This window comes from Cydia fagiglandana, chromosome 1, assembly GCF_963556715.1.
Source record: "Cydia fagiglandana chromosome 1, ilCydFagi1.1, whole genome shotgun sequence".
Lineage (NCBI taxonomy): Eukaryota > Metazoa > Arthropoda > Insecta > Lepidoptera > Tortricidae > Cydia > Cydia fagiglandana.
In genome coordinates, this window is record NC_085932.1 from 29,694,466 (window position 1) to 29,710,571 (window position 16,106).

Here is a 16,106-nt window from a genome sequence, read left to right on the forward strand (position 1 = left end):
TTATTTTAATACAATGCTTATAAAAACGTGCCGTGAATAGGTATGTGAAGGTTTGGCTCTGTCATCCATTGTCGTTCAACAAAGCATGCTTCAGCCTGCTACAACTAAACAATGAAAAATACTTCAACATGAATAAAAACCGGGCAAGTGCGAGTCGGATTCGCGCGCGAAGGGTTCCGTACCATAACGCAAAAAAAGCCAAAAATAAACGGTCACCCATCCAAGTACTGACCCCTCCCGACGTTGCTTAACTTCGGTCAAAAACCACGTTTGTTGTATAGGAGCGCCACTTAAATCTTTATTTTATTTTGTTTTTAGTACTTGTTGTTATAGCGGCAACAGAAATACATCATCTGTGAAAATTTCAACTGTCTAGCTATCACGGTTCATAAGATACAGCCTGGTGACAGACGGACGGACGGACGGACAGCGAAGTCTTAGTAATAGGGTCCCGTTTTACCCTTTAGGTACGGAACCCTAAAAAGCTTGAATAGCATGCGTTAGGTTTTTATGATGAAAAACTATGCGAGTACGTAATGTAAATATGTATTAAGGTCAACCGGGAAATGCGTCTCTTGTGTTAAATGCGGCTATTGAAGATAGGTTTCTTCTAAACGCAACATATTATATAAACTATGATAGCCATTTATATTAAAAGTTCAGTTACTACAATTCGAACACAGAGGGTTTCTAGTTTCGGCCTAATGTTCGGTTTCGGCCGAAACATGATTTTTATGCCTTAACCTGCAAAAACCGAAAAAATACAATTTGTAAATTGTTTTTTAGCCCAAACCGACTGAACCCAAGGCCGAAACATAATTTTCGTGCCGAAACCAATACCTACGTAGGTACTTCGATCGGACACGTATTAAAAATGAAATTCTTAGACAAGGTAAGTTGCACCGCTTTTTAACTTATCGGCCCGATTTTTTCTTAAATTACATCTCTACCACAATCCATAACTCTTTACTATAACATAACAAGCACCACGCACCAAACTGAGCCTAAATAGGTACTTAGGTATTGTTAATAAATAGCAATCACAGTCAAATGTAAGATTCACAATAATACCTCCTAACGAAAATAATGCTTATTTCGTTTCAAAACACACAAACCCCCACATCCAGTGTTGCCAACTTGGCATAAATGATGCCAGATCTGGCATATTTTCACTCACTTTGGCACCAAAATTTTCCATTTAGCATCTGGCATATTTTTAGCATAATTCAATCGTAAGCCAAGTTTACACCAATTTGGCAGCAACAATGTGTGCCATCGCCTTACCTATGTGGTTCATATTTTCTTATCAATTTTGACTTTTGGGGACGGATGGACGACTGGACGTCGACGGTCTATATAAAGTTGGTCAAGCAGATCTTGTCACTAGAAAAAGGCGGCAAATTTGAAAAATTGATGTGTTTTAAGTGTCTAATTTCAAGTGATACTTTAGCATTTTTTTAGCATATTTCAAAAATATTAGGCATAATTTTGGCATAATCTAGACATTAGTCTAGCATTTTTTCAAAATCCGAGTTGGCAACACTGCCCACATCACAGAAAACGCTAACTCAAACAGCGCGTTGCCACGGCAACGGATAACGAAACAAACGAATATTATTTAACCTTAACAGTGTTATTAATTTACTAGTTTTTTTTGTCACTAATTAACCATGAGTAAAACTAAGAGCGGGGCTCTGTGGGAGGATAGGGAAGTGTTATTCGATTTGCCTTTTGCGTAAGTCTCTTTGTATGGTTTGTTTGTTCCGTGTTGAAGGCTGTATTATTAGATATGTGACCAAAATAAACTTACTACATATTTCAAAAGCTGACTTACATGTATTTTCCAAAATGTCATTATAATTTAAACTACTTACTGCCCGATTCGAACTTTAATTGCTCTAAGATACGCTAAAATACGTCTAGATACGATATGGATTAGATATGATTATGTCAGTGTGACGTTTTTGGTCAACGTAAGTTCGAATATTACAATGATTTCATTAAAACAAAACGTATTTTTGGGCCAACCTGTATTACTTTTTCCACAGAATAAATAATAGTTTTCTGAGGTTTTATTTTGAGAAGGGAACCAGACAAGAACAGAAGTTCAGAATCGTCGTTATTGTATGGACAAAACTTTAGCTCACTTTTCAAACTATTCGATATAACACTAACCCTTGTTTCCAAGTTTCGCCTCTGGGTATTGTTTGCCAAATTGATACAAATTATCAATTGTTCCTGATAATATCTAAGATTCCTGTAGTTTGGTTGCGTAATAATTTATACTAAATAGTTTAGACAGATATACGAAAATCTTATTTTTTTATACGATTATTTAGGTATTATAAGACTAAAAAATCCCTAGGCTTTTAATTTGTAAAACGAGGTTTTAAATATTACTTATCTTTGCGTTGCAGCTACCTAAAACTGCGTTCGGGCGAGAAGATCTTCGACAGAATTGAGCCAGTAGAAGACACAAAAGGCAACACAGGCACCAAGGGTCGTATGGTGGTTACCAATCTACGACTCATTTGGCATTCTTTGTCATCCCCGAGGATCAATTTGTGTAAGTATTAACTGATAATATGAAGATTTTTGGCAGAATCGAGTTATGATGCCAAAAGGCAACACAGACAACAAGGGCCGTATGGTGATCACTAAGCTACGGCTCATTTGGCATTCTTTACCCTAGGATCAATTTTGTATATGTATTAACTGATAATATGGAGATTTTTGGCAGAATCGAGTTATGATGCGAAAAGGCAACACAGATAACAAGGGCCGTATGGTGGTCACTAATCTACGACTCATTTGGCATTCTTTATCATCCCCGAGGATCAATTTGTGTATTGCGTTGCCGGCCTTTAAAATGGGAGCCTCTATATTGTTCATGTGTGTATTGGTTTCAGCTGTCGGCCTAAACTGCATAATCTCCACCAGCACTAAAGTGGTAAACTCTGGTCTCCGCGGCACCACACAAGCCCTTTATCTACTCGCTGCATACAGGTAGTGTAAGAGTGTCTTTAGGATTCAAGGACATACTCTATAGTTCGTTTTTTTCAGCATTAGAAAGAACTTGAAAGAAGGTAAGCGATCTTGGCATGTCTTTTAATTGAAAAACGCTTTTTAAAAATCAATAACTATTACTTATGAAAGTAGAAGAATATAAATGATCGTATTAGATTCATAATTGTTACATATTTGCCGTAATTTATTTTCAAAATGTGTTTTTCAATTAAAAGACACATCAAGATTGTTTACCTAATTTCTAATGCTAAAAAAACGAAGTATAGAGTAGATCTAAGCCTACTTTGCACCGAGTTGGCAGTGAAAAAGTGCACTTAGGTCTAATGGTATACGGCGAAACCGTGGCTACGCGCTACGAGTGTAAAACGTAGCAATTAATGGCCATGAATGTGTTAAACTTAAGACGAAACAGGAGCTGAGTTTTAAATATTTTAGCTAAATATAGTGCCTCGCTAACGGAAGCGGCTCCTAAGACTAGTGCGATAAGGACAAGGCGAAAATCTTGCGTAAAAATCTCAAAAATCGAGGTTTCGTACTCGACTGTTTCCTCCTCCAAAGCTTAACCAATCGTAACCAAATTTGGAAATCTAAATGATTATGAAATTATCTGTGTCGGATCGTTTTGCTTTTTTGGCTAATTGATATCAGTTTTGAATACTACGCCTCTCATTGCGGCATAGTCAATGAGGCCATTTTGGCCCTTTTTGAAGGGTTCTAGCGCCTTAAAAACAAAAATATCAAAAAAAAGCAAAACGGTCCAACACAGATATTGACAATATTAATCTGTGTTAAAAAAATCATTGCTCTAGCATCAAAACCCACGGAGGAAACAGTCGAGTACGTTTGTATGGAGAAATGACCGCTCCTGTTGGGACTTAAGGTTGCATAACTTTGGCAAAAGATTTTTAGATAGGTAGGTATATTGCGAACCTTAAAATTTCATGACATGTCCGTATTAACTTGACGTGCGCCGCAAAAATACTCGAAAACAGACTCGACTCACGACTCAAAAGATTGAAGTTTTTAAAAGCGCAGTGTGCTACGATTGAGTCGCGTTCACAGACTAAAAACTTATAAAAATTATACTATCCTATACAGGTCGAGCCGTTACGAGTTCATCTTCACCAACTTGGCTCCGAACTGCGTAAGGCACTACACATCCGTCGCGGGTGTACACAAGTAAGGCCTTCCTCCTCCTAATTACTCCTTTTTTAACCGACTTCCAAAAACCAGTATTGCAACTAAGTGGATTGGCACCGACTTCAATCGTATCAGTACAGTTTAACACATATAAAACAGCATAATATATTATTTTATCCTTTTTAAGTCGGTTTTTTAACTTTTAAATTGACTTTTTTAGCTCTGCTAATCCGCAGTTCGGCCTTTGGCTGCCACAAAAGCGTACCTCGGTGAAACGCTATGCGTCTTCGGTTTTTAGAGGAACTTAACTAATATGAATTTTATCTAAAATTAAATTAAATGCACAAAAACGGACATTGTGACAATAAAACTAAACTCTACGGTTGCTGTGGAACATACTATCACATCGTTGATTTTTCAGATATTTTTGTCCACCTTTAGGTACCTAAGTATGGTTGTGTTCCCTAGTTATTAATTTAAAAAGTTCGTATAGATCTTCAAAAGGCTCGTGATAAAATCCACAAGGAAAATATTCCCAAAAAAGACACAAAAGACGTTGAAATTGGAATCGGCATTATCGCTAAGGACGAGTGAAAACGACGTTCTTCAGATATTCTTTGAGTAGTGAAGTCAAACAAACAATCTGCCAAAAGCAGAGCTGTAGGTACGTAAGTCTCGGCTTTTGTGAGTTTTGTGGCCTACTCACAGGAACCTTTTTTAGGTATTTACATAAAGAATTTCATGTTACATTACTCAAATCAAAAGAAAACATGTATGGGATGACAGATACTACGAAAAGTCACGTGGCTATTTCTATACAATTTATTTAAATCAATTGAAGTTTTCTATCAACGATTGCTGTCTTGGATAGCTATAATACCACATGTGTAGTTACAAACACGAATAGTAGGCGATGTAGGTACTGTTCATTTTACTATATGTTTAATTGGACGTAGTTACGCGAAAACGTTCCAACCCACAGCGACCCCATTTTGAGATAAACGCAATTTTGTGTTTTAGCGGTACACTTTTTCCCTGTAATTATTTCAGGCAAATACTATTGGTTTTACTGTGGAATGCCAAACTGGTTATTGAATGATATGCATATTTTTTGTAAATACATAATACAAGGGGCATATAAATAGGTAAAACGAGTTTGAAACGTTTTCGCTAAATTTAATTTTGTATGAAACTTGTTAAATAGCAATTATGCATAAACGTTCCAAAACGAATTTAAGTGTATGTAATGAATTTAAATTGACCTAAAGCATATAACATTATTTTCTTCTTTTTGGTTATTTAAGTTTGATTGGTTAAGTTTTGGAGGAGGAAACAGTCGAGTACGAAACCTCGATTTTTGAGATTTTTACGCAGGATGTTTCGCCTGTCCTCTAGGCTCTGAGCAGCCCTACGGACATCCGCCTCGTTTTCCCCCAGGAGGGCTAGGTCGTCTGCATACCCAATAATTCGGTGGCTACCGTTCAACTCTACTCCGCCACCAGAGGCTATAACTTTCTTGGTGACATATTCGAGCACCAAGTTGAAAAGTATGGGAGAGAGAGCATCCCCTTGCTTGAGACCCGTACCGACATCAAACTGGTCTGTTAGGCAGACTCCCGTTTTCACCGTCATTTTGCTCGTTGAGGAAGAGGCAGTGAAGGTTGACCTACGAATTAGTCGGGAGAAAACTGAGTACCTTCATATGAAGCGATACAGAAATAACTCTATTCGTAGGAAAGATCTCACTATAGGACAAACCTCTTACAAAGGTGTAGAGAAATTTAAATATCTTGGGTGTATCGTCACAGACAGCAATCGGAGGGAAGAGGAGATCCAAACCCGAATTCAGAACGCGCTCCGGTGCACAGCTGCTCTTCTTAAAGTGTTGGTGTCCAGGCTAATGACCAGAAAGACGAAACTCCGTATATACAAGACTATAATCAGACCGATCTTGATGTACGGATGCGAAGCCTGGACCCTAACACAAAGAGAGGAATACGCACTGCTGGTGGCTGAACGGAGGATCTACCAGAAGATACTTGGACCCACTCGCGGAGAAGATGGCTCATGGAGGATACCTACGCAGGAACCAGGAAATCGAAGATCTAGTGGCCGAGCCCAATATAGTCGGAGAAACGAAAGCCTCAAGACTCCGATGGCTCGGGCACGTGGTCCGTATGGGTGAAGATCGAGCGGTTTGGAGAGCGTACTCGGGCCGTCCGGAGGGTCGACGACCGGTTGGGCGTCCTAGGTATCGCTGGAGCGATGAGGTCGTGAAAGATCTGAACGAGCTCGGTGCCGTCGATTGGACAGAAACGGCGCATGACAGAGAAGCATGGCGTTCCTTAGTGTCAGAGGCCAAGATCCACTTCGGGTCACTGCGCCACGGCAGTAAGTAAGTAAGTATGTTTCGCCTGTGCTGCAGTTGTACTTATCGCACTAATTTTAAGGGCGGAGTCAAGTTTCTAAATAAGTACACAGACAGAAAAGTGATGGGCATTCGTCGACATTTAATGTCGATAATCTAGTGATGTAAGAAGCGCTGGTGGCCTAGCGGTGGAGCGTGCGACTTGCAATCCGGAGGTCGCGGGTTCAAACCCCGGCTCGTACCAATGAGTTTATCGGAACTTATGTACGAAATATCATTTGATATTTACCAGTCTCTTTTCGGTGAAGGAAAACATCGTGAGGAAACCGGACTAATCCCAATAAGGCCTAGTTTATAAACTAGGCCTTATTGGGGTTAGAAGGTCAGATGGCAGTCGCTTACTTAAAAACTAGTTCCTACGTCAAATCATGGGATTAGTTGTCAAGTGGACCCCAGGTTCTCATGAGCCGTGGCGAAATGCCGGGATAACGCGAGGAAGAAGAATCTAGTGATGTAAGAAGTTATCGATAAACCGTCTTGTGTGAAAATATCTAGATCATCCTGAGAGACAAGGGGTTTTGGGTTGAGAGGGAACACATTTTTGAAGTTATGTACCTATAAAATCTATTTTGAACTTTTTGATTCTAATATTTCAAAATTGAAATTGATATGAAATTTATTTTATTGCATGGTCATGGGTTTACAAAATTCTTTAGGTACAAGATTGGCGATTCGAAATCTCGCACGAAATATCCGAATAGAGATTGGGTATAATATTTTAATTTTTTGTTTTTTTTAGGTTGGGTGTTTCGAGATCTCGAGAGTCACACTTTCGAGATCGAGATTAATATCTCGACGAGATCGAATTTGACAAAGTAACTAAAAATGAGTTATTTTAATCAAAAATCTCTAAGAATTCCATATTCATAAATATGTCGGCGGCACATCGGCATATTTTTTTTTCAGATTCCTGCTACTCTTTTTTTTTTTTAATTGTAATTATAATAAATGTAAAATACGTTATTTAGTCTTTTCTACTTTACTCACTTTTTTGTTCGAAAGGGCATTTTTTGTTCTAAAAATAGATTCCTTGTCCTTAATTTATCCGAAAATAATATATTACATGCCCTAATAGGTATAGTTTTAGAGAAATGCAGCTCCAAGTGAAGCGCGGCAGTGTTGAACTTCCCCCCCCCCCCCCCCCCCACTAATTGAGAGGTGGCTCTCGATGTCTCCCCGGTCTGTATCTGCTCAAGACCAGCTAAGAATCAACTGTGCCAAGTTTCAGCGCATAGTCACAAAGTGCAAGGTCCCCAAACCAGCTCCGCGTAGGTCCGCGGCGGCGTTTCGTTTCACATGTGCGTTTCGTTGGTGCTGTCATTTTACGGGAGCAAAGGGTAATAATGTTGCCACCTTTATTGTAAATAGTCCATTGATTGTTTTGACTAAATACATAAACTTAAATATACCATAGTTATTTATTTTGGTAAAAAATTTTTTTTTCTCTCGAACATATTTAATAGCAAAAATGGATCAAGTATATGTGGATCGTTTATAGCAAAAAATTAGAAAATAATATATTATAATAAAATGTTCCAATTTATTTAGAACAGTCTTCGCAGCTTAAAAAAAACAGTATGGATTAATCTAAAAGGTTTCAAATTACATGGAACATTTTTGCAGAAATAAAAAATGTATAAAGATTTTGCAAAAACGTTCCAACCTACATGGATCATTTAAGAAAAAATTAAATGTGCGTTTTATGAATTTAGTATAATGTTTCAAGACAAGTGGAACATTATAACGATATGTTATTCTATAAGGAGTTTTTAACAATATGTTTCAGTATGCATGTAATGTTTTTACTTTATTTTGAGTACACGTCCTTGGTATAATGGTGGGTTGGAACATTTGGGTCAAACTTTATTGATGAAACTAACCTAAAAATACTAGCATCTTTGTGTGCACATGATGTAATATGTCAAAAATAGTACCCTGGTTATGGTAACTCATTTTCGAGTGACTTGTGGGTTGGAACGTTTTCGCGTAACTACGTCCAATTGTATGTATTAATATGATATTTTGTCTTGCGAACTTGGCTGACATACTGTCGTGTGTCTAGATTATATATATACTTTTTTTTTGCAAATTTATACTTGATACAGCGTCACGACAACTCCTTTTATTTTAACTTTATTTAGCTCAAACCCACAGCAAACCCTATTAAACTACCTTAAGAAGTTAAAGTTAGCTTAGGTACCTACATAAAATAAAACAACACACCCGAAGAGAAATTACGACGCCTACACAAAACTTCATAGCATTTACTTAGGAAGCAACACAACAGGCGCTTGTGTCGTGTAATAGTGAAGAGAGAAAAGTATGTTTGCGTCAAGCCAGAAAGCCTTACTTAGCTTCACTTGCACTATCCCATTAAACCAGACCGGTTAAACCGTTAACCCAGTGTCAAATTGTACTAGTAATCATGGTTTAACAGGTTATCTCGGGTTAGTACGATGGTGCAAGTGGCCGTTAGTGATTATTTTTTATAACTTTTACCTGCATTAGGGGTCATCCATTAATTACGTCACACGTTTAGGGGGAGGGAGGGGGTCAAGAAAATGTGACATATTGTGACATGGGGGAGGGGGGAGACACAAACTTTGTGACGTCACTTTAACTTCATCAATAACCGAAAATTTATTTAAATTATTTTATTCGCTGTACATTTAAATAACAAGTTTTTAAAACGAAAATAGTTTTTAATCGTTTCATTTTCTTTCCTAAGCAGTTTTGGGTTATAAAATTACTAATATTTATATCGTCAAAAATATTTTGATAAAATATTAATAATACTTAGGTACTAACTTAATTCGATTTGGCGATTTCGTAGAAAAAATGTGACGTCACACTAGGGGGGGAGGGGTGTGCCAAATGTGACCAAGTGTGACAAGGGGGTGGGGGGGGTCAAAAAACCTAGAAATTGGTGTGACGTAATTAATGGATGACCCCTTATTATCCACAAATCAGTATTTTTAAACTGCTTGCGTATCAATAGACTATGTACAGCAAGCTGCAGAGATACCTGACCCCCTGCATAGATACTTGTTTGTAGGGGGTCAGTTATTTCAGCATCTGACAATCAGATGCATAAAGTACTTACCTATGTCAGTTTGCATATGTATGTGCCGTATATGGCTTATTAGACATAATCATTGGACTATTTGAGGTGATTTCAATTGTAACGATACTTTCTCTCAGAATCTAGAATTCTAGATCTAGGTTATATGTAAGCTAAAACTGACTGGAGCACTTTCTAGTTGATATATTAAGGATATATTAGTTGATATATCTATTAGCCTGACTTTTAAGCAAATGCTTAAAAAGGTTGGTTTACTTTACTCTATTAACTATGTTAATATTCCATTACTTTCAAAGTTACGTTGTAACTTGTTACGTGGATCATTTTGTACCTTATACACTGCTTCAGATATTGGAATAGCGCTGAATTTCCTTATAACAGTTATAACTATGTATCATGTTGCCCCACATCGCTGTCGCTGCGGTGACCCAGTGGACCGGTTGGGCCACCATGGTCTATCCTGCGGCAGAAGCGCTGGGCGTGCCCCCCGCCATGCCAGCCTTAATGATGTCATCCGTCGGGCCTTAGCCAGTGCGGGAGCACCGGCCGTTTTAGAACCTACTGGCCTCGCCCGCGATGACGGTAAAAGACCCGACGGTATGACCCTAGTGCCGTGGAAGATGGGACGGCCGCTGGTTTGGGACACAACCTGTGCCGATACCCTAGCGCTGTCCCATCTCCACGGCACTGCAGTGAAGGCTGGCTCGGCTGCCAATTCGGCCGAGCTTCTCAAGCGGCGCAAGTATGCAACCATAAATAGTGGTTGCATATTTGAGCCGTTTGGGGTTGAGACTATGGGGCCTTGGGGTAGCGCCCACAGAGTTTTCAACGAATGTAGCCGCAGGTTAGTCGAGTTGACGCGTGACCAGAGGGCTGGGTCATATCTAGCGCAGCGGATCAGCATTGCCATACAACGTGGCAATGCTGCCAGCCTTCTGGGCACGCTGCCAATAGACGGCGATTTGGGGCAAATTTTCTATTTATAGTTTATAGTTTATTTTTAAGCTTAGTTTTTAATTTTAGTTTATATTTTCTATTTTAAGGCTTTTTATTGTTTAATAAATCATAGAGTTATTTATGTGAATTGATTGAGTTATTTCACGATATTGTATACCGTGTCTCCTCCCTGTCACACTTACGTACAAATTTACAAGTGCGACAGAAAGGCAACACGCCGAACGTGGTGCGCGGTAGGCCCTCAGATTCTAGGGGGCAAATTTTGCCTTCGTCTCCAAAATAGTACTAGAATATACCTACTGCCGTATTCGAACTTAAAGATATTCACAGAGACGACACGTACTAGATCCATTCTAGATACGTTTTAGTTTAGATATCAACTAGTTCTCTTTTGCAGCGCAATTCGGGCAACCAATGTCACTTTTACGTTAGATAGAGTAAGATACCTATTAGATGTGAATTGAATCTCTAAGTCATATCTTGTGGAAATCGTTCAAGAGTATCTCCAGAATCGCGGAAATGTCAAATTTGACAGGTTTAGATCTTAATCATATCGTTATCGTATCTTGGTTATGTCTAAAAGATATCTAATAAATGTCTATTTCAAAATCCGAATCGGGCCCCTACTCACTTACAAACATAACTTTTAGTTAATCGATAATTCGATATAGGAATTATACCTGTCATTTAATTTTGCCCCCTGAATCCAATGTCTGCTTATGGGATGCTTGAAGATTAATATGAATAATAAACAGTGCGCATTTATGGCCGTCTGACGGTGAAAGGGTTAAAGGTTCTTGATATATAAAGGGTTTTTTGCAGGGCGTATGTAGCTTCAAGACCTTACCGCGACCTGAAACTGCGCAGTGCCATCATCCACAATAAACAGCTCAGCATACTGCCGTTAGAGCGGGTAAGTACATTTCATCATCATCAGATTATATAATACTCGTATATACTCTGGCAAACCCACTTTGACAATAGAAAAAAAGAGCGAAATTGAAATTTTCTATGGTAGGAATACCATTCGCTATTACATTTATTAAATTCACCGCCTTTTTCTACTATAACACTTTAAACTCTCACGTTTTCGTCACGTCAACGGGTCTACCGCGATATAATTTCATCGTTTTTACCTTAAATTCCGACGTGCAACTCAGCAGAAACGCCTTTTTCTACTGACGGAAATGTCTTGCCAAATAATAAGTCCCACTCTAAAAAGTGTTAGGTATCATCATCATCACATTTGGTTTAATTTGAACCAAGTGTCCCCTAAGGATCAATCCTTCCCCGATTCGCCTAAGTAAGTAGTTCTCGAGATATTTAGCGATTTTGATAACGAACAGACGAACAGTCGTACCATAATGGTTCCTTTTTAGGGTTCCGTACCCAAAGGATAAAACGGGACCCTATTACTAAGACTTCGCTGTCCGTCCGTCCGTCTGTCACCAGGCTGTATCTCATGAACCGTGATAGCTAGACAGTTGAAATTTTCACAGATGATGTATTTCTGTTGCCGCTATAACAACAAATACTAAAAACAGAATAAAATAAAGATTTAAAGGGGGCTCCCATACAACAAACGTGATTTTTGACCAAAGTTAAGCAACGTCGGGAGTGGTCAGTACTTGGATGGGTAACCGTTTTTTTTCTGCTTTTTTTTGTTTTTTTTTTTGCATTATGGTACGGAACCCTTCGTGCGCGAGTCCGAGTCGCACTTGCCCGGTTTTTTACCATTTTGGTTGTCTTATTCGTATCAAACATTCAATGTTTGTCAAAAATATTCTTTTTCAGATTTGCCTGAACGAGCACAGCATCTGGAACCTGTCCAGCGAGTCCGGAAACCTCGGTACTATGGTGGTCACCAACGTGAGGGTGGTGTGGTACGCGGACATAAACGATTCCTTCAACGTATCCTTACCCTACTTAACCATTGATAGCGTGAGTATAAGAGTAGACACGCACAAGCAACTTTATCTCCGCAACTTTGTGTTTTGTCTCTGTCGCACTCAAGTGTCGAAGTCAAGTGCGACAGGCACAAAACACAAAGTTGAGGAGACAAAGTTGGTCGTGCGCGCATAACCTTAGGTGGTTATCACACATTGGCTATTTAAAGCTAAATTTCATAATCTGTACACTTCATTACAGCGGTTGCTTTAGATAGCAGAAGGTGTTGCAAAAATTAAATACCTACCTAACCGGGACTGGAACCTCAGGTGGCATGAACTTTCTCTGCCAAAAATGTGGGAGGTCGTCCCGCTCACGCCTCGGCCTCCACAGTCACCAAACCCGTTGTCTAAACAGCAAATGCATAAATCGTCTGCAATAGACGGAAAGGCCTGTGATGATGTGAATGACACTTCGGTCCAGGCATTCATTATATTTATAAACCTTCACGAATTTTACACATTATTAAATTGTACGAGATTAAGTCCGCTGTACAATTTAATAATGCATAGGTATATTTTCCGTCGTATATATATTATAATATAAGAAGATGAACTTACTTGCAACTTGCAACAGCGTTAATGTCTGAAGTCTAGGTACCACATCGCACACATTTCACATTACACTTAAATAGTACCTGCGCAATTTTCCCACACCACGCCGGAAATATTTATTTGAAAACTTGCAGTGTTTGTTATATTTTGTTTGTTAAAAACATGCCACTAAACTAAAACTAAAATATCACCAAATCAGAATTTGACTCATTTACTGACAGTCAACCAACGATGCACGATGCTACTAAATTAATATTTTCTTAATAAGACGACAAAGAGGTTGAGGATGTAACTTATAGATAACAACATATCGGCAAGTCAACCATTCATGGTTAATCTGAATCGAATATTTATTTATTTAGTTAACTTCGAGTCGCTCGCAGGATGCTCTGACAAGAGCATTGAAATGGGTTAATTCCAAGAAAAGTTTATTATTTTGGCTTACTCACACATAAAACTTCAGCTCTCATTTCAGATCTCAACTCGCGACTCAAAATTTGGCGAGGCTCTTGTAATATCGGCGCGTCCAAGTAGCGGCGGTTACGTTCTGGGCTTCCGGGCAGACCCGAAGGAAAGACTATACTCTTTGAGAGACGAGCTGAAGGAACTACACCGAGCTTACAGTGAGAGACCTGTTTTTGGAGTCGAGATGAACTGGAATGAGGTGAGTTGATCTTTTCCTTGTCGTTCCACTCTTTTGGCAAGGTGTTTAACACATCGCCATCCTTCTCCGATGGATGCATTCCTTTTGAATTCGTCTAAGGAGCCGTCTACTGAAGCACAGCTGTTTTCCTGTGTATTTTATTTTCGTATGTACCCACATTAATTATAGTCAGACCGTAAAAAGTCTGCAGCGATTTTAATAGCCCACGCAGTGCAAGTGTCATTTTAAACATCAAACTTCTATGAAATTATGACGTATACATAACACTTACACTGCGTGGGCTATCAAATCCGCTGCAGACTTTGTTTGGTGCAACTATAACTTCCAAAAAGAGGGATGTAATAGTCCGTTTAAGGTTTTCTCTCGCAGGTTTTACAAAACTAACCTAACTCACCCAATACCACCTTCTACGATCACGCCAAAAATTCACCATCACAAGATTCAAACCATAAAATCACCTGCCATAATCTCTGGTCTGGATCATCAGGATCATGTATTGTTTGCAGCAACCCTCAGAACCGCCAAAAGACGATATAGAAGAGCTGCAGGAAATCGGCGAGCCGCGTGGCGAGATGGGCCCCAACCTCTACCTCGCGTCGCAGCTGGCCCAGAACAAGCCTGATGATGAAATACGGCCGGTGTACAGCGCGTATCTCGGGCTGGCCATTGAGCCTTTGAAGGAGGGGTTCACGCTGAAGAGTCTATTTGAAGTGCAGACCTCTTCATAGAACTGTTCAATTTTGTCGGTTATGTTAGGAACTTAGGATACCTACTTTGAATGGCTTCGTTATATAAATTAGTAAAAATGTGATTTAATATTTATTGATGATAATACGTAAAAATGAATAATTACATATATGGACTTATTATTACGTTGTGTTTTTTCATACAATAGTTATTTGTTTTACAAGGGGGCAAAGTAGTTGTTTAACCGCTCGTGCTAATATTGATACCCGAGCAAGCGAAAGATTCCAAAATTGAACCACGAGCGTAGCGAGTGGTTCGAAAAATGGAATCTTGAGCGTTGCGAGGGTTTCAAAGTACGAGAGTTAAACAAAATTTGCCCCCGAGTGAAACACAAAATTTTTCACCACACCAACCCCAGCAAATATTAAATGTAAAATATCAAACAACTTCAAATCCAAATGAATGTTATCAAATATTTATCATCCAAAATCATCATTTAAAAGTGAATTCTACCAGCAAACATAAGAAAACAACAGACTCAAACATTTGCATTTGATTACTTTGCCTCACATGTGAATAAAATGCAACTTTGCTATCAGTTTTTGAAGTGCAAAGTAAGCCTTTCCGAGTTGGTGTGGTGAAAAATTAATTATTTTCCAGTTTAGAACATTAAAATAATACGTTCGTATATACATCAAGGCCTGTTCACTTCCTAAGAAAGTTATGTCCCCAAATAATTGCGCATGTGTGCGCCTGAAGCTTCTATGTGTGCGTTGGCCTCAGAGAAAAAGTTGCGAGTAATAAAAATAAAAACATTTTTCTACAGCAACATTGCTCCCAACTCTGATTTAAATTATCACGAATTTTATACATTATTAATCATAAAACGGGACTTAAAACGCTTAAAACTTAATTATACGCGATTCAGTTTTAAAATTGATTATTTGCTTCCAACCAAGGCCTGTTCACTTCCTAAGAAAGTTATGTCCCCAAATAATTGCGCATGTATGCGCCTTAAGCTTCTATGTGTGCGTTGGCCTCCGGGAAAAAGTTGCGAGTAATAAAAATAAAATCATTTTTCTACAGCAACATTGCTCCCAACTCTGATTTAAATTATCACGAATTTTATACAATATTAATCATAAAACGGGACTTACGCTCATATCAATCATAAAACGCTTAAAACTTAATTACATGCGATTAAGTTTTATAATGAATATTTGCTTCCAACTGTCTTTATCAAAGTTCATAAAATATATGGAGGGTAGGTACGTCTACCCACCATAATAAAAAATATATTTGTCAATGACTCTGTCCAACTGCTGTGGTTGCCAAAAGTTCATAACGAAAATTTTATTTATTAACTCTTTAAATAATACATACAACGTGTACCGCTACGTACCACTTAAGACTGTAAGTCTGTACCTACATGGATTACAGCAATGCACATAGAAAATGTGCTAAATGCGGAGCAACGGCTGTTGAAGCAGCCAGAGTGAAATTTACAACTTTAGTGGGTTCAGAAGGAACCGAGTCATAACGCATCTGGAAAGCGTATTAATTAACCGTGAAGAAATGTATGAATACAAGTTGGAAATCTGTGTAAAATGCCGTGTGTAA

The 16,106-nt window shown here is 38.6% G+C and overlaps 1 protein-coding gene across 2 annotated transcripts; it reads left to right on the plus strand.

Moving 5' to 3' along the window:
- The first annotated feature begins 1,590 nt into the window (after positions 1-1,590).
- LOC134668960 (Bardet-Biedl syndrome 5 protein homolog) lies at positions 1,591-14,666 on the plus strand. 2 transcript variants are annotated; one of them, XM_063526474.1, is made up of 8 exons: positions 1,591-1,735; positions 2,418-2,566; positions 2,910-3,006; positions 4,126-4,206; positions 11,457-11,547; positions 12,429-12,575; positions 13,611-13,799; positions 14,306-14,666. In XM_063526474.1, the coding sequence occupies exons 1-8, from the start codon at positions 1,671-1,673 to the stop codon at positions 14,525-14,527; spliced, it is 1,041 nt and encodes a 346-aa protein (XP_063382544.1). In that variant the 5' UTR covers positions 1,591-1,670; the 3' UTR covers positions 14,528-14,666. The 2 variants fall into 2 exon arrangements, with proteins under 2 accessions (XP_063382544.1, XP_063382552.1); XM_063526482.1 differs by lacking the exons at positions 1,591-1,735; positions 2,418-2,566 and adding an exon at positions 2,764-2,846.
- Positions 14,667-16,106: the final 1,440 nt, after the last annotated feature.

Coding starts and splice junctions, on each gene's coding strand:
- LOC134668960 (XM_063526474.1), top strand. CDS start 1,671: ATGAGTAAAACTAAGAGCGGGGCTCTGTGGGAGGATAGGGAAGTGTTA. Junction 1,736..2,417: donor TTATTCGATTTGCCTTTTGC/GTAAGTCTCTTT, acceptor TTTGCGTTGCAG/CTACCTAAAACTGCGTTCGG. Junction 11,548..12,428: donor GCATACTGCCGTTAGAGCGG/GTAAGTACATTT, acceptor ATTCTTTTTCAG/ATTTGCCTGAACGAGCACAG.